The sequence below is a fragment of the Marmota flaviventris genome, chromosome 14 (genome assembly GCF_047511675.1).
Source record: "Marmota flaviventris isolate mMarFla1 chromosome 14, mMarFla1.hap1, whole genome shotgun sequence".
NCBI lineage: Eukaryota > Metazoa > Chordata > Mammalia > Rodentia > Sciuridae > Marmota > Marmota flaviventris.
Window position 1 is genome coordinate 58,885,452 of NC_092511.1, and position 25,821 is coordinate 58,911,272.

The 25,821-nt window shown below is 34.0% G+C and overlaps 1 protein-coding gene across 3 annotated transcripts in view; it reads left to right on the forward strand.

The window, feature by feature from the left end:
* The first annotated feature begins 1,662 nt into the window (after window positions 1–1,662).
* Znf638 (zinc finger protein 638) overlaps window positions 1,663–25,821 on the forward strand; it is a 57,146-nt gene continuing 32,987 nt past the window's right edge. For 2 of the 3 annotated variants that reach the window (XM_071601693.1, XM_071601692.1), the window contains exons 1-9: window positions 1,663–3,178; window positions 7,606–7,667; window positions 11,217–11,255; window positions 12,765–13,063; window positions 14,041–14,315; window positions 15,554–15,700; window positions 16,574–16,696; window positions 24,077–24,135; window positions 24,351–24,400. In XM_071601693.1, the coding sequence (XP_071457794.1) occupies window positions 1,865–3,178; window positions 7,606–7,667; window positions 11,217–11,255; window positions 12,765–13,063; window positions 14,041–14,315; window positions 15,554–15,700; window positions 16,574–16,696; window positions 24,077–24,135; window positions 24,351–24,400 (2,368 nt within the window). In that variant the 5' untranslated portion in view covers window positions 1,663–1,864. The remainder of the gene's footprint in view (window positions 3,179–7,605; window positions 7,668–11,216; window positions 11,256–12,764; window positions 13,064–14,040; window positions 14,316–15,553; window positions 15,701–16,573; window positions 16,697–24,076; window positions 24,136–24,350; window positions 24,401–25,821) is intronic. The other variant, XM_071601691.1, reaches the window with a different exon arrangement.

The following is a 25,821-nucleotide window of genomic DNA, read 5'->3' on the forward strand; positions in this document are numbered from 1 at the left end:
GGTAAAATTAGAAAGGTAGAGATTGACTAGATTGGTTGGACCTTGGAATGAAATAAAGAATGAGAAAGAGAAACTCTCGGGTTTTTGAACAAGAGCAATGTAGTAAAAATGTCCTGTTGCAAAGATTGAATGTGTTGGCAGTGTGCAAAATGATTGGAAGGGAGAATTTCCCAGAAAAATTAGCATTTTACTAACATTGTGTATAAAGTACGCAAAGTTAGTTTACTTACTAACATTAAATATAAAGAAAAACGTATATATAATTATGAGTGAAATTGTAGCTTGAACCTGAAATCAGTGATCAGTAAATAGAATCCACAACTTGGATTCCCATTGGTAGACGTAGATGCCACAAGACTTCACAGTACACTTTGGGTATACAAGTATACAAGTAGGCAATTGATGGATAGCCCAGGCATAATGTATGCTTTAAACAGCAGCAATAAACAAAAAACTGGAAGAGGGAAGGCAAGTTATGTGGCTGCTGACCTTGGTCCTGAACGATAGCTAAAGTACTATTTCTCTCAGAAGTAGGAGTAACATAGCACTTCTGATGGGCTGGTCAGTAGCCAGTTTTAACTAATACATGTCTGGGGATTGCAGGATTGTCTTGCTCACATCTGTTAGTTAAGAGTATGGATCATGGGGTTAAATTACATTGAATGCAAATGTGGACATAAGCAAGTGTGTGCTTCTTAACTTCTCTATGCCTTAGTATCTGTTATAAAACTATACATATCTCAGGGAGTGTGAGAACTAACAGTCCACATAATGTGCTTAGAACTGTAAATGACACATGGACAATGCTCTATAAAGTTTATCATTGTTATTACTAATATATCTAAACTCGCTGTTGAGGAAATTCAAAAGTAGGGGCTGGGGTTGTGGCTCAGTGGTAGAGTGCTCGCCTAGCATGCATGAGGCACTGGGTTCGATCCTCAGAACCACATAAATGTAAAATAAAGATATTGTGTCCACCTAGAGCTAAAAAATAAATATTAAGAAAAAAAAAGAAATTAAAAAGTAGGGTGACTAGTTTTGTTACATATTATCTTGTGTGTTATAACCAGTTTCATGCTCTTGCATCTGCTTTGTTAGACTCTGAATTCAAGTTATTGACAGCAAAGTTTTACCTTATAAGAAACTGTTTAATAGCAGTTTAATTGCTTTGTAGAATTTATTAGGTGTGAAAGCTGGTTCCAAGGAAGAATGTGTCTTAACAGAAATGAGTCTTACAGAAGTTTAAGGTTAACCATTGTTACTTTCATTGTTTATATGTATGATTCATGCATATTAAGCATGTGTACATTTCTAAGTATTTTAATGCATTCATCTTCTTTTTCCAGCATTAAAACATGAAATAAATACTTTGTGTTTTTCAAGATTATTTAAAAGAACCTATAAATACAGCACCTAGCAAACAGTGCATCACATACAGGAACTCTGGCTTGAGGTTTGGGGTTTGTGTTCTGGATTTAGGAAAGAAGAAAAGAGAAGGTTTCAGGAAAAAATTTTAAATTCTTGTAAGCCTTTACTCTAAAAATATATGAAATGCAGAATGGTTTCATGGCTTTATTTCAAAATGTTTTACACTGGCTGTAGAACCCACTTCATGAAGTAGTTTGAGTTAAAATGATCTAATATTTGTGTTTTAACTTTCAGCTTTGTGTATTTCTTGGAAAATTTCGCACCACTTGTGAATTCCTTGAGCCTGGGCATTGCAAACCCACTTCTGTTGGGCCCATCTCCTTTGCACTTTGCTCAGATTAAGACTCAGTTGGCGCTTCAGCAGCTGAATGCCGTTGCCTCACATGGTTCAACACCACCTTACACTTTATTAAATCAGGCATTCTTGAAAGTAGCCATGTCGAGACCCAGGTTTAATCCTCGAGGAAACTTTCCACTTCAAAGGCCACGAGCACCTAACCCTTCTGGGATGAGGCCTCCAGGACCATTTATGAGGCCTGGATCTATGGGTCTTCCAAGATTTTACCCAGCAGGGAGAGCCCGTGGAATCCCACACAGATTTGCTGGCCATGAATCTTATCAGAACATGGGACCACAGAGAATGAGTGTTCAGGTAACTCAACACCGAACTGATCCAAGATTGACCAAAGAAAAGTTGGATTTTCATGAAGCACAACAAAAGAAGGGGAAGCCTCATGGTAGCCGGTGGGATGATGAGCCTCATATGTCTGCATCAGTGGGAGTGAAACAGAGTTCTATCACACAGGTTACAGAGCAGAGTCCTAAAGTACAGAGCCGCTATACAAAAGAGAGTGCCTCAAGTATCTTAGCAAGTTTTGGATTGTCTAATGAAGATCTAGAAGAACTTAGTCGCTATCCTGATGAACAGCTAACTCCTGAAAATATGCCATTGATTTTGAGGGATATAAGAATGAGAAAAATGGGGCGCCGATTACCGAATTTACCTTCTCAGAACAGAAATAAAGAAGCACTTGGTAGTGAAGCAGTTTCAAGTAATGTGATTGATTATGGGCATGCAAGCAAATACGGCTACACAGAAGATCCACTTGAAGTACGTATTTATGATCCTGAAATTCCAACCGATGAGGTCAAGAATGAATTTCGGTCACAGCAGAGCATTTCTGCATCTGTTCCTACTCCAAATATGATATGTAATACTATGTTTCCTGTTGAAGAAGTGTTTCGCCCGATGGACTTCCCCAGTGAGTCCTCAAATAATCAGTCCTTTTTCCCAGTTGAGAGTGGAACCAAGATGTCAGGCTTACACATTTCAGGACAGTCAGTCCTTGAACCTGTAAAATCCATCAGCCAATCCATTAGCCAAACAGTTAGTCAGACAATGAGTCAGTCTCTGATTCCTCCATCTATGAACCAACAACCTTTTTCATCTGAATTAATTTCAGCTGTAAACCAGCAAGAGCGGATCCCACATAAACCTGTGATTAATTCATCTAATGTACATGTTGGATCGAGAGGAAGTAAAAAGAATTATCAATCAGAGACTGACATTCCCATTCAATCTCCCTTTGGGATTGTGAAAGCATCATGGCTACCAAAGTTTTCACATGCTGATGTCCAGAAGATGAAGAGACTTCCAACTCCTTCTATGATGAATGATTATTATGCAGCATCTCCAAGAATATTTCCACATTTGTGTTCTCTGTGTAACGTAGAATGTAGTCATTTGAAGGTGAGTGTTTTTAAAGATCACTGTATAATGATGCTCAGCGCCCAAGTTTTCTCTAAATTCTGATGTGTATGCTCGTGTTAATAGGCATTAAGGAAATTACAGAAACTGATTTTGATTGCAAAAATCAGTGCTTTTAGTTGTAATCTTATATACTGCTGGCTTTAGTACTGAATTGAATGTTCTACACACCTGTTACTGGGCGTACCACATAGTTTGTCCATTTATTTTGAACTTTCAGTTATCCCATTTATACAACACAAAATTTATATAACATAAACTGTGTACTTATAACATGATGTCACATGAGTTGTGTTTAAATAAGATCTTTTAGCATAAAATATAAAAACTTGGTAAATCATTTCTGCTGCATACTTTGAAGAGACAACATTTAACGTTGATTTAAATGCATTCTGATTTTTACATGGACCACTGATAATTTATTTTCTTATCATTATTTTAGTATTGAGAAGGGGCTTTGTAAAATAATGTAATAGTAAAATGAGTCAAGATGCATTAATTATTATGGGACCAGCTGTAGGTTTAGCAGATAGTTTCTAAAATAGGCTTAAGGTAACTTTATTGGTTAATATAGTTAGAAGGAAGTTTTTTGCTGAGATGCTGAAGAGTAATACCATGTAGACTATATTATTAATAGTAATTATTGGTAGATTTGAGCAGGAATTTCCAAGTAAGTTTTATTATATGTTTAGAACCACGGGTTTTTCTGTTTACTATTGTAATTTGTAGATTTAGATGGCAAATGCCAAGTAGGAGATGTTTCCCATAGGAAGAAACTGATTCAAGGCCTTAGCCTTAAATTGGTGTGTTCTTTGAAGAAGCTTAAAAATCTGAGGGTGTTAATTATCCTTTTTGTTTGTTTGTTTGTTTTTTTGCTACCCTTTTTTCCCTCATTTATCCACTCAACAAGAATCTGATACCTAGATCTGTTGCTCTTGTTATTTAAAGTTAATGCCAGCCAAAGAAAACAACATTCTGGGCTGGGAGTGTAGCTCAGTGTTGGACCATTTGTTTAGCATGCACAGGGCTTTGAGTTCAATCCCCAGTATCCAGGAGGAGAAAAAAATTTAAAAAAACAAACAAAAAACCAGCATTCTATTCATTTTAACCAGAATTATTGAAATCTAATAAAATAATAAATAGTTGGCCATATTTCATCAAAAGTGATAAAAAAGTCTTTACCTTGAAAAACCTCAGAATAATTCACAGCTGGCCTCAGTGTTAGAAGCTCTTTGTATTACTGTATCTGGGCATACCACATAATTTTGAACTTTTAGTTAGTAATATTCAATTGAAGAAAATATATCTTCACATAAAGAAATTAAAGTTTTAATTTTTGTTCTGTAGACTAGAAAAGGTATACACACTTTTTCAATGTATATTTACTGATACCAGTTTTGTACATTGTTCTGTAAGTGCCAGGGCAGAAATGAGGAACAGTATTAAATTTAGATGTTTTCAAACAATTCATACAGTTGCACTGAGGAGGAAAAATTATGCATCAAAAGACTTTTTAAAAATTAGGAAAAGGAAAAAAATGGTTTGGTGATTTATTTAACTTGTTTTCCTGTGATGGAGGGGAAAGATACTTAGTATTTTTATCTTGTTCAGATTTGTATCAGTCAGGCCAGCATTATCACTTGACCAGTACCTATTGTATGTCTAACAGTATGTAATTAAAAAGTATAAATACACTTCCTGGCATCAAAAGACTTTTGTAGTCTAGTTAGATAAGACTAGTGGATTCAAAGTTACTAAGTGAGTCTAGACTAGAATGTCTCAAGAATGAAGACTTCGTGGAGTAGTTCAAATGATGTGTGGGCTTTAGATATACCTATCTGAAAGGGAGGAGAGATGACATTCCAGGTGGGATCAATATGTGGATAGGCAAAGGTCTGAGAGAAGAATACATCGATTGCAGTGCAGTAGGTGGCATTTGGGAAAGAGTGATGAGCATGCTAAAAATAAGTAGAAGGAGTCTTGAAAAGCTAGCCTAAGGAGTTTAGATTTTAAAATTGGGAGGCATTAGGAAGTTAGTTTAATTTCTCGATATGTGAATGGGCATGTTGAAAGTGTATAGGAGATTTGACTGAAGTGTGCAGGTGAATGAAAATGAGATGGGAATGAGGAGTAGGACATGTAATTGGAGGCTTCCTTTATTATTCAAGTGTAAAATGGTGGAAGCCTGGGTTCATAAGATAAAATTTAAGAGGAGAGAAAATCACTTAGTGATCATTAGAGCTTATAGAGTGCCTTTTAAAATAAAAACCCAACTTCTAATAGCACAACAAATTGAAGCTCATTGAAGTAATGAATTCCACCACTGAATGGACAAATGATAGTATGCGAACATGAACTTAGATGATACAACTAACTCTTTTGTTTTTCTGATGTATTTTACTGCCTCATAAATGTGCATATATATGACATTATAAATATATAGCCAGTAAATATGAATTACCAACTGCAAGCTTTTTCCTGCTGAGTAAATCCGACAATTCTTTTCTACCCATCCTTGAGTCTTTTAAACTATAGCATAAAGAGATACTTTGAGAATGCAACAGTAGATTGTGAAGTGTTTCCTTTCTAAATTATGGGTTGGGTTTAAGAGGGGCTTTCCTTGGTTTAGAAAATTGTCTTTCTGACTGAAATAATTTGCTTCAAGATCAACCTGAGAATTTTTCAAGGTAGTTGGAGGTTAGAGAGCAAGTGTTGATAGGGGTCTGTATTTTACAGTTCCATTCTGATCCTGTCCAGTCTACAGTCCTTGCAGGATTTTCTGCTTTGGTAGGTATTATCCCTGTTTTCCCTGGAAAGGCACTGTTGCTTTTGAACCAGTTATCTGATCTGGGTATTATTACTAGGGAATCTAGAAATTGGGATGACATATGTATATTTACTGAGCTTAAAGTAAGTAATGTCAGTAGGTAAAGTAAGCCTGTTAGAAGACAGCAGTGTTTGTATAGGTGAGTGTATTGAATTGAAGAGCACATACCTTAAATAAATAGGGCAGCTATCACCTTCAGCTGATAGTTGCTATGAGAATATGTATTTCAGTATTGTGATATCTTAATATTTCTTCAAGAAAAACTAGAAATTGGATTTGGGGATAAAAATCTCTGAATTTATAAGTGTTGGTAAATTATTTAAATAAAATACTTTATGGTCCAAATAAATCAAGCCAAACTCCCTGACTGCCAGTGTGTCTGTATGGTGTAAATAATGTCCAATTAATATCAAAGATGTGGGTTTAGTATTACTACTAGAGACTCTTAACTGCTAATCTTTTTTAGCTTTCTGTTTGTATTACTGAAGAGGATATGCAAATATTTCCTTTTTGCAGCCCACAATCAAACCTTGGGGCTTAATGAAACAGTTCAGATTTTGTCATAATTTGTTAAGTATTTCAGATAGTTCTTGCCAAGGCAGAGTTCAAAATTAGTGTCAAATGTTGTTTTAACTATGGAAACATCTAGTTTGTCTTTTAGAAATGACCTAAACTAAAATGTTTTTGAAATGGAAACAAGATTTTCCTCAAGGGAAGTTGTAAAATTCAGAACTGTTTATTAAGGTTTTTTTGCCTTTCCAAATGCTGGAGGAACAATAAAACATTGAGTAATATACATGTTGCTTTTAACTGATTGTTTCACTTTGGAGACTGTATCTTTAAAAACTGTATTGGTTTTTGTTTTTGTTTTAAAATCAGATGTATCTTTCAGGAGCTATTTATGGTTATGGATTGTAATTTTAGGGCAGATTTATTTGTAAATGAAGTAATGTATAAGAAAGAATTTTGTTAATTGTAAAGCTCAATATGTAAGGGATACTGTCTTTAAAATGGCGTCACTTTCCTTTAATCTTGAAAATAAATTAGATTTTATTATCAGTTTTTCATATTTTCACTAATCTTTATCATTTCTCAATATAGTGAGTACCTTGTTTGGAATGGTACTGGCGTAGTAGTATTTGGTTGTTGATGATGTTAGCATGAGGTATAAGTCATTCAGATACTATATTTTGAAGATGCTGTTTTGTAGATAATCACTTGCACCTTATTTATAGTTTTTGTTCTCTGAATTTTTTTTATACTCAAAATGAGTTATTTTATGATCTATGCTTTTATTTTCTCCAAGTGTTAATATGTATTGATTTCAAAATGGGCATCCATGGGTATAATTTTTTTTTAACTTTTTTTATACTAAAACATTTTTAAATGGGATCAATGAGGTATGGTGTTTCAAGGGCATTTGGACACCTTTAAGTTTTGTTTGTGAAAATTTTATTCAGTGGCCAAATGCTGTTTATAATTAGATTTGTTTTAAAATCCTTTGTCATTTAAAAGATAAATCTAATTCATTGGTCAACAAGAGGAATATTCTAATTTCAGTATTTTTCTCCTTTTACAATAGGATTGGATTCAGCATCAAAACACATCTACTCATATTGAGAGTTGTCGACAGTTGCGTCAACAGTAAGAACATTTTTATCTTTATTTTCATAAATGTTGAATTTGCAAAATATGTTCAGACATTACTGTTAAATACCCTTAGTATGATACTTTGTAGAAAATATTTTTAAAGATTATTGCCTATTAAAATGCTAATTTTGTAGCAGTATTTTAATATTTTTCCAAAAAGGGAGAATTCAGCATGATCCTTTCCTCTGGGGTTTTTTTTTGTTTGTTTGTTTGTTTGTTTTAAGAGAGAGAGATGAGATGAGAGAGAGAGAGAGAATTTTTTAATATTTGTTTCTTAGTTTCGGCGGACACAACATCTTTGTTTGTATGTGGTGCTGAGGATCGAACCCGGCCGCACGCACGCCAGGCGAGCGTGCTACCGCTTGAGCCACATCCCCAGCCCCTGATCCTTTCCTCTGACTCAACTCCTTCCTAACTTAATTCCCAGTAGGTAGATTTTTTTATATCTTTGGTTTTTTTGCTTTGCTGGCTTGCCTTCCCTGAATGGTTTATTATTTCAGAGCAGATATCATTCCCTTCTATTATCTCCCCCCTTTCTCAAGGGTTAAATAAATAAAAACTAATCCAAGCCATATATCAGTATTTAATTTCCAGTCTAAAAGCTCTCTGGCTCAGAATCTGTTTTCAGAATAAATTTTAAGTAAGGAATGAATATTAGTTCCATTCTACTTTGTTCCTTATTTAAGACAGGGCACCTCTGAAGATTTCCCCTACTAGATATGGAGGTGAAAAATACTGCTTTAGTAGCATTCTCTGTGCCTGTCTCCCTATCTTTTTCCTTTTTCTTTTCTTTCTCTCCTTCCTTCCTTTCTTTCCTTCTTCTCTTTGGAGAGTATGTTTACATTGATTTTTAAAAAAATAATACTGAAGATTTAACCAGGGGTGTTTTACCACTGAGCTATACCTGCAGTTCTTTTTATTTTGAGATAGGATCTTACTAAATTTGAGACTGGCCTCATACTTGGAATCCTCCTGCCTCAGCAACCTCCCCACCTCCAGTTGCTGGGATTATACCACCACGCCTGGCCAGTGTTGGCTTTTTTGAAGAGTTCAGGAACAGTGTCTTATGGAATGTCTTCCATGCTGTTTGCTTCCTGATCATTAAATTTAGGTTGAACAGTTATGTCACTGATACTTCATAGGTGATGTATTTATTGCATCACATTGGGACATAGTCTTAGTTAGCTTCTTGCTCTTGATCATTATGTTATGCTACTTCATTAGGTGTATCATGCTTTTAAAACATACTTTTTACTAATTAGGCAGATATTGGGTGATCCAACTCTACTTTTAGTATGTTATACTTTATCTTTTTGCTTTGAGCTTTGGAGATAAGAGCATTTGTTTTAGTTGGCAAGCTAGTAGAGGTCTAAAACAGTATTACTGACTCCTTTTTTTTTGGTAGAGGGACACAGTAACTTTATTTTATTTATTTATTTTTATGTGGTGTTGAGGATTGAACCCAGTGCCTCATCCATGCTAAGCAAGCACTCTACCACTGAGCTATAGCCCCAGCCCTGTTACTGATTCTTCAGTAATAGTTCTCTAGCTCTTATGAACCATAAATTGTAGAGCTCTAGAAATTTAATAATAATTTCTATGTATTTTCAACCAGCTTATATTTCAGTCTGTGAGAAAACGAAGGATTACACATATCAAGTAACCGACTTTAAGTTACATAGCCATTAAATGACAGCACCTACATTGAAAAATCTAGTTTTGTTCGATTACAAAGGTTTCTTTGTAAACCTTGTAGTCTAAGACTAGAAATTATCTTCTTGAAAGGTACAGAAAAATGAAAATGTGGGAGTAGATAAAAGGATTCTTTTGTATTGGAAATTATTAACATTAGATTGGATTGAAGTTAACTTTTTGTCCTCATAGTTTCTCACCTCATAGTTTCTCGCATGTTGCTGCAAGAAGTAGGGGGCAGAAGCTTTCTCAGAATTTTCTGTCATTTTGCCACCTATGTTTCATTGATTAGAACGTGTCACTGTTTATCTTCTGGATAGGCTAAGAGAGCAAATATAACACTGCTTTAGTTTTTGTAGTGAAAGCAGGCAAGAGAAAAAGGAGTTGAGAATTATTGTTAACTCATTAATAATAGCAACAAATAAAAACTACTTTACCTCTTAAGTTTTGATCTAACTTTATTTTCCTGCTAGGTGAATTACTAAAACAATCTGCTATACCTCCATTACCTGACTTTTGTCTTACTACTGAAATTATATTCTTGAATATTAGTGACTTAAGATAATTACTATGTCCAGCTACCTATTAGTGTCCAGATTCTCTAGAAAAGTTTTAAAATAATTTTTAAAACATTACACACACTTGTAATTCGAGCAACTCAGGAGGCCAAGGCAGGAGAATCACAAGTTCAAGGCTAGCTTGGGCAACTTAGTGAGACCCTATCTCCAAATAAAATAAAAAGGGCTGGAGGTATAGCTTAGTGGTTGAGTGCCCTGAATCCCCAGTACCACAAAAAAGAAAAAAAAGAAAGAAAGAAATGAAAAGAAAAGTTAAGAGTGAAGATGGCTTCTGTGATCTTACTCATTTTTTTTTATGAGTACTCCTTAATCTTTCATTGTTTTTTCTTTGCTTAAGTATTGTTCATAGATTTTGTTCTCACTCCTCCTATTTCTGTGTCCACCCTGTGTTAGTCTCACTCTCAAGACTACAGCTGTGGCTTTTATATGCCTCATTGCTAAACATTTCAGTTCTCATCTTTTTGCTTAATTCTAGAGATTCATGTACATTTGTTTTAAAAACATTTATTTGATATTCTTGCTTAGAAATGTTCATGAGTTTTTCCCTTTTATTTGTGTACAACCTCATTACTTGATTTCAAGGCCTTTCATAAGTTGTCTCTCCCTGAGGTAGCCTTTCCAGGTTTTGTCCTTTATAATTTCTTTTCATCATTCCTATGCTGTAGCTGACCAGTCAGTGGAATAGAACACCTATGTTTTGCCTCCAGTCCTTCACTTATGTATTGCTAGTATTTGAAATCAAACCTAATCCATACCTGTTGATAGACCTTTTTAAGTGCTATCCACAAAGTAACCTTTCTGTGAATTCTCTCCTGATTGTTCTTATAGATGTATATCTTCAAGTTGTACCATCTCTCATTGTTCATATTGTATTCTGAGAGAGATCATGTAGAATATGATAAGCATGGAGTCCTGGAGAGTTCTGTAAAGTAACTAAAATGTCTTCTCTCTTTTAACCCTTCCTAAACTCATATCTTATACCTCTTCTGTGCCTCTAAATACTTTTTGCATGTGCTGCCCATTTTATTTAGAGTTTGAGGCCTTTAAATTATGGGGAATAAGTTTCTCTGATATACATATTAGCACAATACCTTATTTATTGAATTAGACACCCAAAATATTTTATTTCTAAGAAATTTTTCATATTTAAAATATTATTAATCACGATGTAAACTTAGATTTTTGAACAGTCTTCAGATATTACAGATAAAGATTAATTTAGCCATATAATCTTATTTTAAATGTCTATTAATACTATTTATTTTCAAAATAGATATCCTGATTGGAATCCTGAGATCCTACCATCAAGAAGGTAACATTTTTTAATAGCGTTGTTATTGTTAAAACTTGATTTTCAGCTGGGCACGGGTGATACACACCTGTAATCCCAGTGGCTCGGGAGGCTGAGGCAGGAGGATTGCAAGTTCAAAGCCAGCCTCAGCAACTTAGTGAGGCCCTGAGCAACTCAGTGAGACCCTGTCTCTAAATAAAATATTAAAAAAAGAGTTGGGGGTGTGATTCAGTGGTTAAGTGCCCATGTATTCAATCCCTGTACCAAAAAGAAAAAACCCAAAACAAACAAAAAAATGTCCTTAATTTTCTTCTAAGAGCAAATATTTACTTTTTAAAAAGCTATTTTTTCCCAGAGCAGTGGAGCACACCCGTAATCCCAGGGCCTCAGAAGGCTAAGGCAGGAGGATCGCAAATTCAAAGTCAGCCTCAGCAACATAATGAGGCCCCAACCAACTTAGTGAGACCCTGTCTTAAAATAAAATAACAGCGGGCTGGGGATGTGGCTCAGTGGTTGAGCACCCCTGGGTTCAGTCCCTTAAACCAAAAAATAAAAAGCTATTCTTTTGAATTGTGTCCTACTTTGATCACTTTTCATAATGGGCAATTGCAGGAAGCTCTCTGAAGCTTCTTTACTTATTGTATGTTAAATAATACGTTCTTTTTCTGAACTTCAACTTTCTTTAATCTTTAATGAAAATATTTTTATTCTAACTTTATTATAATTTCATGTTAAGCTTTGAATTCTTGAGAATACCAACTCAATTTATGTGTATACACATTTATGGAAATCAAAAAAATATATGTAGACAGTATACTTTTTCAAGGAAAAATTTTTGAAAATATTTCTGTATGTAAATCAGTTTCTAAATTCTCTAGTTAGCTTTATACTTGAAAAACATAATTCGTAAAGGGGTAAGCATAAGAAATCAATGATGACACTCTTCTGTAAACTAGAAAGGGTAGGATTCCAAGCCATTGGAATGTTGATCATCTGTTCTAATTGGTTTCTTCCAAACCAGAAAGTTGAATTATATCATAACAATAGGTTTTCTTGTTTTAAGTAATACTTGTTATGAGTTTGATATTGAAGGTAATAATTAATTTTTGAGGAGGTACTTCTAGCTGGGTATGGTGGTGACTTGAAAGGATAAGGTAGGAGGCTGGGAAGTTCAAGGCCAGCTTCAGTAATTTAGCAAGACTCTCAGCAACTTAGTGAGATTCTGTCTCAGAATAAAAAATGAAAAAGACTGGGAGCTGGGTTTGGTTGCCTGTAGTCCTAGCAACTTGGGAGGTTGAGACAGAAAGATTACCAGTTTGATGTCAGCCTCAGTATCTTAGCGAGGCCCTAAATAACTTAGTAAGACCCTGCCTCAAAAATAAATAAAAAAGGACTGAGGTAGCTTACGTAGCTTAGTGCCCCTGGGTTCAATCCCAGTACTGTAGGAAAAAAGAGGTACTTCTGTCACTTAGTATAATTTTAATTTACATTAAATTGCTGCATCTTGATTCTTTTTCTTCTACTTTGTAGAAATGAGGGCAATAGAAAAGAAAATGAGACTCCAAGAAGACGTTCTCATTCCCCCAGTCCTAGGCGTTCTAGGAGATCAAGTTCAAGTCACAGGTTTCATCGATCTCGAAGCCCAATACGCTACCCATATAGACCAAGAAGTCGGAGTCCAAGAATTTGCCATCGGTTCATTTCTAGATACAGATCTAGATCCCGATCCCGTTCGCCATATCGAATTAGAAATCCATTTAGAGGTAGTCCAAAATGCTATCGATCAGTCAGCCCTGAAAGGACATCAAGGAGATCAGTGAGATCATCAGGTATGCTGATGACCATGAAACAATAAAATCTACTTATTTTGATTAAAATTTTTAGTTCCTTTTGTTTAGATTTTAAGAAATAAAATTGTTTTATAAAATTGTAAAATTGCTGTGTGAATTCTGACACACATCTCAAAGTCCATTTTTCTGGTAATTTTGGGAGAGTTGTATCTGTCCATGCACAAAAGTAAGCATGTGAAAACATAGTTTGCCTTAACTATAGACTTTCATGAATACATTTAAAACTTAAAAAATTACTCATATTTTTACCCTGTTTAAGAAGAACTTTGAATAGTTCTTTTCTCATATTCAGTATATTCTAAAAGGTTGAATGTAAATGGAAATATTTGCAAATTTATAAGGCAACTGGTCTCATTGTTGTGGTCCAAGATCCCCTACATATCCATAGGATTTTTTCAAAGTTCTGTAAGGTTTTTTCCTTTTCCAATTACATATATGTGCGAGGCTGGATTTTCTTTATGTTTTCAACCAAAACGGTGTATCCAGCATATTGGATGCAGAACCACATATAAGAATTTTTAAGTATTTCCCATTAAGCCCAACATTAAAGTGTGTAGAGAAATGTACAGTGTTGTTACTCATTTCACTAATTTTTTTTACTTTGAGAATTTTAATCTTTATAAAAGATGTCACCGTTAATATTGGAGTTTATATTAAATGAATTAGTAAATTGTTTGAAAGTTCTGTTTTTAACTTTTAATATGGTAAATATCAGTAAATACAATACAAATTCTTTGAAGTTCTCAGCATGTGAAGAAATCCTGGAGCCACATGGAATAAAGGAACTACATATAAAAGCCTTCAGAGTGCACAGTTAAAACTTGAGACCATTTTTTTGTGTGTTTATCTTCCCTATTGAGCTCTGTGTGATAAATGTTAATCTTTTTTTCATGATGTCATGAAGTGGTTCTTTATATTCCTTTCAATTGAAGTTGTACTTACATTCTTCTTACTAGATAGAAAAAAAGCATTAGAAGATGTGGTACAACGATCTGGACATGGGGCAGAATTTAACAAACAGAAGCATCTTGAAGCCATTGATACAGGACACTCCCCAGCACAAAAACCTAAAGTTGTCAGTGGAACAAAGCCACCAGTTAAATCTATAAGCTCTACAAAGAGTGATGCAAATTTAGGAGGACATTCTGCTCGTAAATCAAAGAATCTTGAAGATGACACCTTACCAGAATGTAAACAGGTGTCTGGTAAAGCTGTCTCTCTCCAGCGTAAGGTCAGTAAGTCTTTTGTTTATTAGTGAAAGTGTACATATATATGTTGTTATGGCAAAGAGAAAACAAAGTTGTCTAAATTTTCTTATTCTACATTTCCAATAAATGTGAACTCATAACTTGTTTAATTATTTTGATACGATTCCATTTCATTGTTTTCTCATATACTCTTAGTATAAAAATCCAATAATTCAAATCTTACAGCTTAGAAATGTCAGAGATTTGGCATTTGATGCGTCAAAAAATATTGTGATGGCTTGGCAAAATTTTTGGCTGGCTTCACAGATAGATTGTTGTCTTCAAGTGCTTAGGTATATAGTGCTCTCAAATTTTTCTAAATACAGTGAAGACTTTGTTTTTGCATGGATCTGGCAGGCAGGGGAGATAACTGGGGATTGTACTCAGGGGAGCTTTATCACTGAGCTGCATCCCCTCCCCTTTTTATTTTTTTGAGACTGGGTCTTATTAAGTTGCTGAAACTGGCCTTGAACTTGAGATCTTGCCTTAGCCTTTCGAGTAGCTAGGATTACAGGCACGTGCATCTCAGCACATTGAAGATTTTCACCAACTATTTCTTGCCCCAAAAAGGTTATATTTAAAAGGATAAACTTAGAAAATCAACTTGTAATTATAGAATTTCAAAGAGACTTTGGAAGAAGTATTAAGTATGGGGAAAATTTTGAAGAGGGAAACATTTTTAATTTGTCTGACAAGACAGTATATAAAGTTCTTTTCATTTTGTTTCAAGACTTCTGTGGGGTAGTAATGATTTTTTTTGAAAGTCCTTTTTTTTATTTTAGATAATTTTTAATATGGATAATAAATTTGATTATTATAGTATATTTAAATTATATCTAACAAATGAATATTTAAAAACATTATACCCATATACAATAACATTTTTAATCATTAGAACATAGAATTAACAACATGGGAAATTCAGCTTCACTCTATGATGGGCCATGTAGGTTCAAATAGAAAATTTTTCTTAATAGCTCTAGATCATTTCTTACCCCCTTTTTTTTTTTTTAGCATTTAAGAATTTAAATGTACCCCTGAGTATAATCCCCAGTATTTCCTCCACCTGCCTTGCCCATGTAAAAAAAAAAAAATTATAAACATTTAGAACAGATCCATTAACGGACCAAGATTAAAAGGATAATATATTATACAAGGAATTATTATTTTGTTCTTTGTCACTTAACTTGGTTTCTTTATTTTCTTTCACTCCAAAAAATAGCTTCGGAAAGAGCAGTCTTTGCATTATGGTTCAGTTCTTCTTTTATCTGAATTACCAGAGGATGGCTGTACTGAAGAAGATATTAGGAAGATATTTCAGCCATTTGGAAAAGTTAATGATGTCCTGATCGTTCCATATAGAAAGGAGGTGAGTCATTCAGTCTGTTTTAAAATTCATGCAGTTGTTGTTTTAGTGATTCTGTAAATTTTTGTTGGGTCTCTCACCTGGTTATACTGCATATGTTCACTGGGAGTTACAAGTGTTTGGATGTGAATGAACATGTTCCCAATTTTTTGGTACACTTTTTCTGTAAAGGGCCAGATAACAAATAACTTTAAGCTTTTGTGGGTTGGCCATAGCATTCTAACTACTCTGTCACTGTGGTATAAAAGTAGCTGTAGTTAATATGTAAATGAGCAAGCATGTTCCCAAAACTTTACAAAAATAGATGGTGTGCCATATTTTACACCAGTGGAGTTATACTAAAATAAATTATTTTCTTTGTATGGTAAGTATTTTTTGCATGTGGGGGATATTCCTATAGCTCATCTGATAAAGTTTTAGAACTATGAGGAACCCTAAAACTAAAGCAGAACATAGGTGTGAGTTAAGATAAGGGAACACAGTGGTAGTGTCATCTTTACTGCAGGAAGCCTTAAACATGTTCAGGTTTGAGCAAGCTAGACAAGATCCTGGCTTTACTCCTGTTGTTCAGTTAACCCTGCCTTGCTATTCCTTCTTGTTACATGAGCCTGCCATGGACTTCTGGGTCCCTCTTCCTGTCTTGGTAACAGTATAGAGATTCTATGAGGTTAAATATCCTTTTCATGCGTGAAACATGCTTAAGATCAAATGATCAAGTGAAACAAAGAGAGGCAAAAGCAACTGGGCCTTAAACTAATTTCATAGTTTTCTGTTCCATAAGGAAGTAATAAGTCCATTTTAAAACACAGGGGCTTTTAAAAGGTACCCCCCCCCCTTTTTTTTTTTTTACTGAAAAAGAAATAAATTTCATTTTAGGCTTACTTGGAAATGGAATTTAAAGAAGCAATTACTGCAGTCATGAAGTATACTGAAACATCACCTCTTGTGATAAAAGGAAAAAGTGTGAAAATAAGTGTTCCAGGAAAGAAAAAAGCTCAGGTAAATTGAATTTTGGTACTAGATGTTTTGTTGTTGATTATTTTAACCTTTTGTTTAAGTGTGGCATACATGCAAAAACTTTATGAAATGTAAATGTTAGCCCAACAGATTATGTGTATAAATTCAGATACACTGAAATTTTAAAAACTCTTTATGCATACACATATATAGCACCACAGTGGTTTAAATAACAAGCAACAGACTAGGATCATACTTTACATATACTTAACCATATGTAAAACAAAACTAGCAAGTGTCTGTGAACTGCCACCTATATCACAAAACAGAACATTGATAACATCCTTAGCTGCTGCTCCTCAACCCTCCCTGCTGCCCACAGGTATTTCCTCACTTCCTTTCTGAAGCCATGGTTGAGTTTTGTCTGTTTTATATTTTTATATAAACAAAATCAGAGATGATATGTTCTTTTGGGATCCTTATTTCCTTAGAAGTGTTAATTTTTATGAGTTTAGTCTTGCTTAGACTGTTTTCTGTGCTTAGTTGAAAGAAAATATCAATAGAATTATTTTAAAATCTTCAATAGTATTGCTTTGTGTGTGCTCTTTTATTTTTCTATTTGCTGTAGAATACAGCAAGGTTCTATATCAAACATTTCCCAATAATAGTCTATCCGTATTAATGTATGAGGCGTTTTTCTCATTTTTGCTTTCTGTGAGGTATTACTTTGTATTTTATAATTATTTTAAGGTTCCTTATTGGTTGATGTTTATGTTATTTCTAGGTCTTTCACCATTATAAATAAGACTTTAGTCGTCTTGTTATATGTCTCTCACAGATCATCCTTTTGTGTTATAGGATGTACAGTAATACATAGTATTGGATTGCCTGCAAAGTAGTTGCAGTAACATATAACCTTGTAATTTGTGTGAGGACTGGTATTTCTAAATTAGCAATATTTTAATTTCTTTAGTTTTAACAATTCAGTATATCAAAAATGGTATCTAAGCTCGTCACGGTGGTGCATGTCTGTAATCCCGGTGTCTTGGGAGGCTGAGACAGGAGAATCATGGGTTCAAAACCAGCCTCAGCAACAGCAAAATACTAAGCAACTCAGTGTCTCTAAATAAAGTACAAAATAGCTGGGGATGTGGCTCAGTGGTTGAATATCCTGAGTTCAATCCCCAATACCCCCTATCCCCATGGCATCTAATTTTAATTTGCATATAGTGAACTTTCGTATTTTTATATAATTATTAGCTATTTTTTACTAGGTATTTTAGTGAGTTGTTGGTTTCTTCTCCCAGTGGGTTTTTATCAGTTAAAAATTCATTTGAGCTGGTGTGGTGGCACTTGCCTATGATCCCAGGGGCTAAGGAGGCTGAGGCAAGAGGATTATAAGTTCAAAACAAGCCTCAGCAACTTAGCGAGATCCTGTCTCTGAATAAAAAATAGAAAAGGGGCTGGGGATGTGGCTTAGTGTTTAAATGCCTCTAGGTTCAATCCCTGGTATCCCCCCACACCCCCAAAAATTCATTTGAAGGTGTTTATTATCCTAGATACTAATTTTGTGTTATATAAGTATCTGTGTATGAGTGTATACACACACACACACACATATATATATATATATATATATATGCACATAAGTTTTTAATTTCCATGTGTTCAACTGGACTGGTATTTTCCTCTGTGGCTTTTGTTTTTTTCCCCTTTTATCATGTTTTGGAATACCTTCACTATATCAGTGCCAGAACGATACACTTCCTTTATTTTCTTAATCTATTTTTCATGGTATAATGTGGGGTTAGGCTTGGTATTATATACAAAATGGGTAGCAATTAACCCATTGCTACTCATACCTACTCTATCCTTATTGATTTAATTATCCTTATTGATTTTACCTCTTTAAATTTCTTTATATACATAGGTCTGTTTTAGATTATTCTGTTACATGAATCTAATCATTTTTATGGTGTTACTATGTGGTATAAATTATTATAATAATTATTATGTAACTTTATAATATTTCCTTATCTTTCTGACAAGAATTCCTCCCACCCCTGGTATTGGGGATTAAGCCCATGGGTGCTTTATCACTGAGCTACAACTCAAGCCCTTTTACCTTTTTTTTTTTTTAATTTGGAGACAGGGTCTTGCTAAGTTGGAGAGGCTGGCCTCAAACTTTTGATCCTTTTGCTTCAACCTCCCCTGTAGCTGAGATTAAAAGGTATAAGCTATCATATGTAGAGTTCTATTTTTAGATATTATTTAAATTTATTTTGGTTTATCTTGAACATTTACTGATGTTGGTTTTAGAATCAGTTTAGATTCTCTGAAAAGTCTCCCTGAGATTTAATTGATACTATACTGAATTTGTATAAATACAAATTCACCGAGTCTTTCTCTTTAAAAGCATGGTTTATCTCTCCATTAATTTAAATTTCATTTTCTGTCCATTAGCCAGTTTTATAATTTTTTATAAACAGATCTGTATACTTAAGGGGCGTTAAGTTTATAAAAATACATATATTTATATAAAATATATTTCTCTAAGAGAAAGGGGCTTTACTTTTTATTTATTTTTCAGTAGCCACTAGTCGGGTAATGCATCATCCTAGTTTTCCCTGCTATGTGCTTGCTGTCCATTCTTGTTGTCTTGGTTTGGATAATGAAGTATATGGTGACCCTGAGTATTGCTGATTATATCATTTAGGATTTTGTTCAGTTTCATTTAACAGAAACCTTACCATCAGTTTATTAAATAAGAATTAACCTTTATGTTTTACTAGGAAATCTTTATGTAGTTTATCCAGAGCTGGTGCAGCAGCTTCCATAATATCTTGAGGAACCTAACCCATCTTTCTTCTCTACCATCTTTAGCATGTAGCTTTCATCTTCAGTTGTAAGATGGTTGCTATATCTTCTGGCATCATTTCTATATTCTAATCAGAAAGGAGGAAATAAATGGGTTTGAAAGAATGAGTTACCCAGAAACATTTATTTAATTTCCTAGAACTACCACACATGGCCATTTAAGTTGGGGAGGAGGTTAAGGAGAAGCAAGGATAGAATGCATAATTTCAGAACTTAAGCTTTATCCTATTGACAGGTAAATCTTATTCAAAGGTTTGAACATAATGGAAGGGATTAATTAGGATGATGCATCTGGAATTGGTTTGGAGAATGAATTGAAATTCAGCAAGTGACTTGAAAGCAAAGAAAGCCTAGTAGTTTGACCAAAGTGGAGAGGAGTCAAGAGAGCGCTGAAGTCCAGTTAGAAAATTCATCTAGTCAATTCATCTTGTATAATGGTATTATTTTTTGTAGATTAGTAATCTTGAAAATAGGAAAGTAAAGTAATTTAAACCAATGATTATTAAGCAAGACTTAGCTGGTCATTAGATTTGGAGAAGTGGGGAAGCCAGTCTTATTTATTCTTTAATGTTTAGGAAAACAGATAAGAATACATTTAATGAATTAGAGTGTTTCAAACAGATTAAAATCCTTTTAGACAATTTTTTTTGTAAGATTTGTTAAGGTAATGACTTAAGCCCAAGAGTCCAGACATATTTGCTATCATGATTTTTCTAGAAATGCATAGGGGAAACTGTCAACACCAGAGGCTGGCAACATGTCATCCACCTGTCAAAAATATTGATGTTCTTCTTTAAATATGGTTTGGATGATGCTGAATTTAAGGAGGCTTAGACGGCTAACTCATGACTCCCTCTGTTGTGATAGAACAGCATTCCTAGGCATTGACTGGAGGGGAACTCCAACAGAACTCTGGTTGTGCCTTCTTCAGACGGGAAGTATGTGGACAGTCTTTTTGGCCTGTTAACACAGTAAGTGGAAGACATTGAGTTTTCCTGCCAAAGCAAGCCAAAAATAAACTGGAAACCCAAATTAGAAAAAAAAAAAAAAGGACTGTGCTGTTGTTTTCATGGTCCAGATCATGATTTTTGGCATGAGTAGTTAGAACCAAGGTGAAACTTAATTGACCTGCCCAAATTGATGTTAGGACTGCCTCTGACTCTGGCTGTGTTTTACATAAGTTTTCCCCATTTTGCTGCTTTTCAGAGTCAATAAAGAAATTTTTAGAATAGGTAAAAATTTCTAATATATTTATATTAATATGGATTCGCATAACTGATGGAAACTCAGTTACTTATCTTTAATAATAAGCCAGCATAAATCTCTTTCCTAAACAGTGATTCTTCCTTCTGAACTAGTCCCTTTATTACTGTTACTCATAACCTGAAAACAAGTATTCAGAGAACCCCTCCACCCCCGCCCCCAGAGAAATAACTTCAGGCATATACTCACAAAAAAATTTTTAAAGGGACAGGAGCCCTTACTCTAGAAAAAAAGTGTGATCAAATTGCCCCAAAACAAAACCCTTAGAGCTATGAACTATTGTTGTGGCTCACCCTGTACAAATAAGCAATACTTCAGAAATTTCAGTTTGATATTTTTTAGCAACATGTATGATATTATATCTAAAACTAGAACAGTCAACTAAGAGCCAAGAAGATTGCATGGAAATGAAAAATAATTTGGGGAGAAAGTAAGCATTTGAGCATTATGGAAAATCTAGTGAGTTAGCAAGGTGATAAAAGCAAAAAATGTGATTAGAATTCAGATCAGGGTTGATTCCATTTTAAATAAAAAACTTTCTTAAGCATCTATTATGAGTTTGACAGTGTAGAATCTGCAGAAGTTATACAGTGGTGAACAAGACAGACGTAGTCCTATCCTTATACCTTATATATGAGAAAAGGTTAAAGAGCTGAAACTGATGTAAGAGGAAAGGCTTGGTAGGTAAATCTAAAAAACCTAATCTACGCAGAATTGAAACTTCAGAAAGAGGACATCACTTAAATGGCTGTGAAGATTTTAATATTTCTTGGTTATGAAGGAGAGGGGTGACCTACCGTGATCTAGGTAGACACAGTAAAATACAAGAAGTAATCCAGCCTTCAGGAGTAGAGCAACACATTATCAGGGTTGTACGGGAAAAGACTGTGATTTATTGCAATTCAGTATATCTATTGCAAGTGAAATTCTAATATAACTTAAGATAATATTTTCAGACATATATGGGCTTAGAAAGTTAATTCATTTACGTATTTTTTTAGGAAGTAATATAAAACAAAGAACTTAAGAAATGGAGAATTATATAAAATGTACAGTCAAAATAATCACTTTGATAAATTAATATAGCATAAATTAAAAGAAGATAATTTTATGCCAAACTATATCATCAAAAATTTGTGCTAGGTGCGGTGGCATGCACCTGTAATTCCTGGTGCAGGAGGCTGAGGCAAGAGGATCATGACTTCAAAGCCACCTTCAGCAACTTAGCAAGACCCTAAGCAACTCATCAAGGGCTATCTTTAAATAAAGTATTAAAAAAGGGGCTGGAGATGTGGTTCAGTAGCTAAACACCCCTGGATCAATCCCTATCTCAAAAACAAAACAAAAAAAAAATGCACTGGGGATCGAGCTCAGTGATAAAGTGCCCCTGGGTTAAATCCCCAGTATCCCCTCTCCACTCCAAAATTGGAGTGTAGCAAGATGTGAGAGCTAAAATTTTTAAAACTTATACAGAGGAAATTAGTAGTTTGGAGTTTCTTTTAAAATTGAAAGTAACAAAATAAAAATAGGAGATTTAATATCTTCTGAATCATTGAGGTGATAGAGACATTTGGAATACAGTCCTTTATAGTACAGAGAGGAAATTGCAGAAATTCCCCAGAAGAACAGAAAATGTAAAATTACATGAGAACTATTATGAAAATCATCTCAATTTAGCAGATTTTACTGAATGTTCACAAATTGCCCTGCATGATTTTTAGGCACTTGAATAGAATGTGGAATATAATAAAGTCCCTGGTATCACAGAGTTTAAGAGATATAGAGAGAATAGACCATCAATATAGAGAGAATAGACCACCCTTGTTGCCAATAGACATATGTATCATGTCTATTGGCAACAAGGGTGATAGTGAAAAACCATCAGGAAAGGGGAGTAGAAGTATTCTTACTGGAGACAAGCAACTGGAATTTTTCAATAAGGTAATTGAGGGAGGTATCATTGAAAAGGAGGTATTTGAAGAAGTACCTTAAGAGGGTTGGGGATCAAGCCATGTCTCACAGAGAAGGAACAGCACTTAGTTGTAAAACACTTAGTTCCACACTAGCTTGTTTGAAGAGAAGAAGGATGCTTGAGGTTGAGGGTGGAAGATAAATGGTGGTTTGAGGAGTAGAGAGTAGTGAAACATTTGGAGGAAACCTTTACAGGCTATTGGGTTCACCTTTTATCTGCAGTGTCAGTTACTGGTATCAGCTCTGGTCCAAAAATATTAAAAGAAACAATCATAAGTTATAAGTTGTGTGCCATTGTGAGTAGTGTGACGAAATTTCCAGCTGTTGTGCTTTGTCTTTGCCAGAAACATTAATGAGCCCCTTGTCTAGCATATCCATGCTGTGTAACTTCCCATTAGTCACTTAGTGGTCTGTTTTCACACTAAATGTGGAGGTGTTACAGTGCTTGTGTTTAAATAACCCTTATTTTACTTAATTATAGTCCTAAAGTGCAAGGATGTTGATGCTGGAAATTTGTATATGCCAAAGAGAAACTGTAAAGTGCTTCTTTTTAAGTGAAAAGGTAAAAGTGTAATCAATAAGATATTTCAAGAGACCATATTTGCATAAATTTTTATTGTCGTATGTTTTTATAATTGTTCTATTTTATTATTAGTAGTAGTTAATCTGTTGATGTGCCTAATTTGAAAGTTAAACTGTCACAGGTAGGTATGTATGTAAAGGAAAAAATACAGTATATATAGGGTTTAATACTGTCTGTAGTTTCAGTTATCCACTGGGGATTTTTAGAATGTATACCACACAGAAATGGAGAGATTACAGTACTGGCTTTTGCTCTGAGTGTGGGAAAGTTTTCGGGGCTAGGAATGGCAAGTTTAATCTGACTTTATGTTGTCAATAGGGTGTGAGTAGATGAAAAGGCAAGGACAGAAGCAGAGATCCTTCTGAGTCAATTGTATTAATCAAAGCTAAGTAATTTACCCTGATTGAATTGGAGTGCTGGCAGTTAGACATCTGAAATGTCACAACACTATGAGAAATCATGTTTTTGAAAGATAATGATTAGAAAAATGTATGTGAGTGATGAGAAAATATAAAATTCTGCTGTATGATCACAAATTGAAGGAAATATTTTTATTCTATCTGTATGTAGAAAAAAGGGTAAATAAGCATTTATACTTCATAGTAGGAAGATTTTAAATGGTTTTTATTTTTCTTTTTGAATTCCTTTTGCTTTTGTGCATTTTCTAAATTAATTTTTATAATTGGGAGAAAGCTAAAATTTTTGTTCAAAATATTTTTCGTTTATAGAACAAAGAAATGAAGAAGAAAACTTCAGACTCAAAGAAATTAGCTGCATCTGCTTTAAAGTAAGTGATTTTATGATTTCATATGTGAGAATTAATGTGTATATGAATTGAAAAATTTAAATTTTAAAACTGTATTTTAAATCACCATAACTATAATTTAAATGGGACATTGTTCCAGTGGAATGATGTTTACCTTTTTCAGTTTTGAATGCTGCATTTTTAAAATTTTATAGAACTTCTAAGTTGGTTGCTAATTTTTTTCTTCTTTTAAATAGGAAAGATGCAGATGCTTCAAAAACTGTTGAAACTGTTACTTCAACTTCTGGTAAGTTGTTAACCTTAATATTCATCCAAATGAGGGTGTTTTGTCATTTCACTTGAATGTTTTTACAAGATGATGCTTGAAAATCATTATTATACTTTAAATTGCATTCTTTAATTGTATTAAGTAAGCATTTAATATTTAGTGCTCTGTAATACAGAATATCTGGAATAAAGATAAGGACTCTATGAGATAATGTATATAAATGACCTATTGTAGTTCCATATTTAATAGCTGTAGCTGTATTTTTACATATTTAGGTTAGTTTTAATAATACTTCGCTCCAACCTTTCCCAATAAACCACAAGATAAAACGTAAAGAAAGGTTTGGTAAGATTGCTTACCTGTTTCCCTTTGGTTTTTAAAGTTAGCTGAGAGCCAAAAAGTAAATAACAACAACAATAACAAAAGACTAAGTAAATAGATATTATTACATTCGGGTGCTAAAAGTTGTTTCTTTACACTCAGGAAGGTACTTCATGTCTTTTTTATGAATCTAGCTAAATGAATTTTGCATAGTTTTAAAAAATTGTTATCTTTTTCCCTCAATCCAGTTAGGACTAGAAAAAAATTGCTGCCAAAATATACCCTCTTGAGACTAGTAAGGATAAATAGATTAATAGTGAATGACAGAGAGAAAACTAAAATAAAGCAGACATGAAATATAATCAGAGAATTAAATTGTTTTTTTGTATGTTCTGTTTGGGGATGGCAGGTATATAGTGAGTTTTGGATTTCTTTTCAGAATAAGATAAGATTTGAGGTACTAAAATTATTAACCAAGTGACTGGAAAATTGGATTGTGTAAAATTATCTCCTTTCTCTAATAATGTTTAGTTGGATAAAGTAATGAAGCATTGGACATTAATGGAGGTACTGTGGCAGTCATTTTGACTAAGATTTTAAATTAGATGATGTATATATTACAAGTATTACATAGAGGGCTGGGGTTATAGTTCAGCAGTAGAGTGCTCACCTGTCACGGCTTTGGGTTCGATCCTCAGCACCACATAAAAATAAATAAATTAAGGTATTGTGTCCAACTACACCTGAAAAATAAATATTAAAAAAAACCAAGTATTACATAGAAACAAGATTACCTTTTGCAGGGAGATGGCATAACAAAGGCAGTAAAACTGAGGAAGTACTCTGTAGAAGGCCTTTAGGAGTCATGCTGGGGAGTTTTTTATTTGACCCAGTTAATAACATTTCCCAAAATGTGTTGCATGAGAGTAATTCCTAGAAGATGATTTGGGTCAGATAAAATTTGGGGTATGTACTATTTTTTTTTTAAATCCGTGAAACATTTATTTTCAGTTTTTTTTAATCCTCTGTTTCCTAAGCTTGGGTAAAGTACACTCCATTTTTACTCTAAAATTGGTAAAAGTTGGTACAGACCCTGGGTAAAATTGCCATAGAAAATA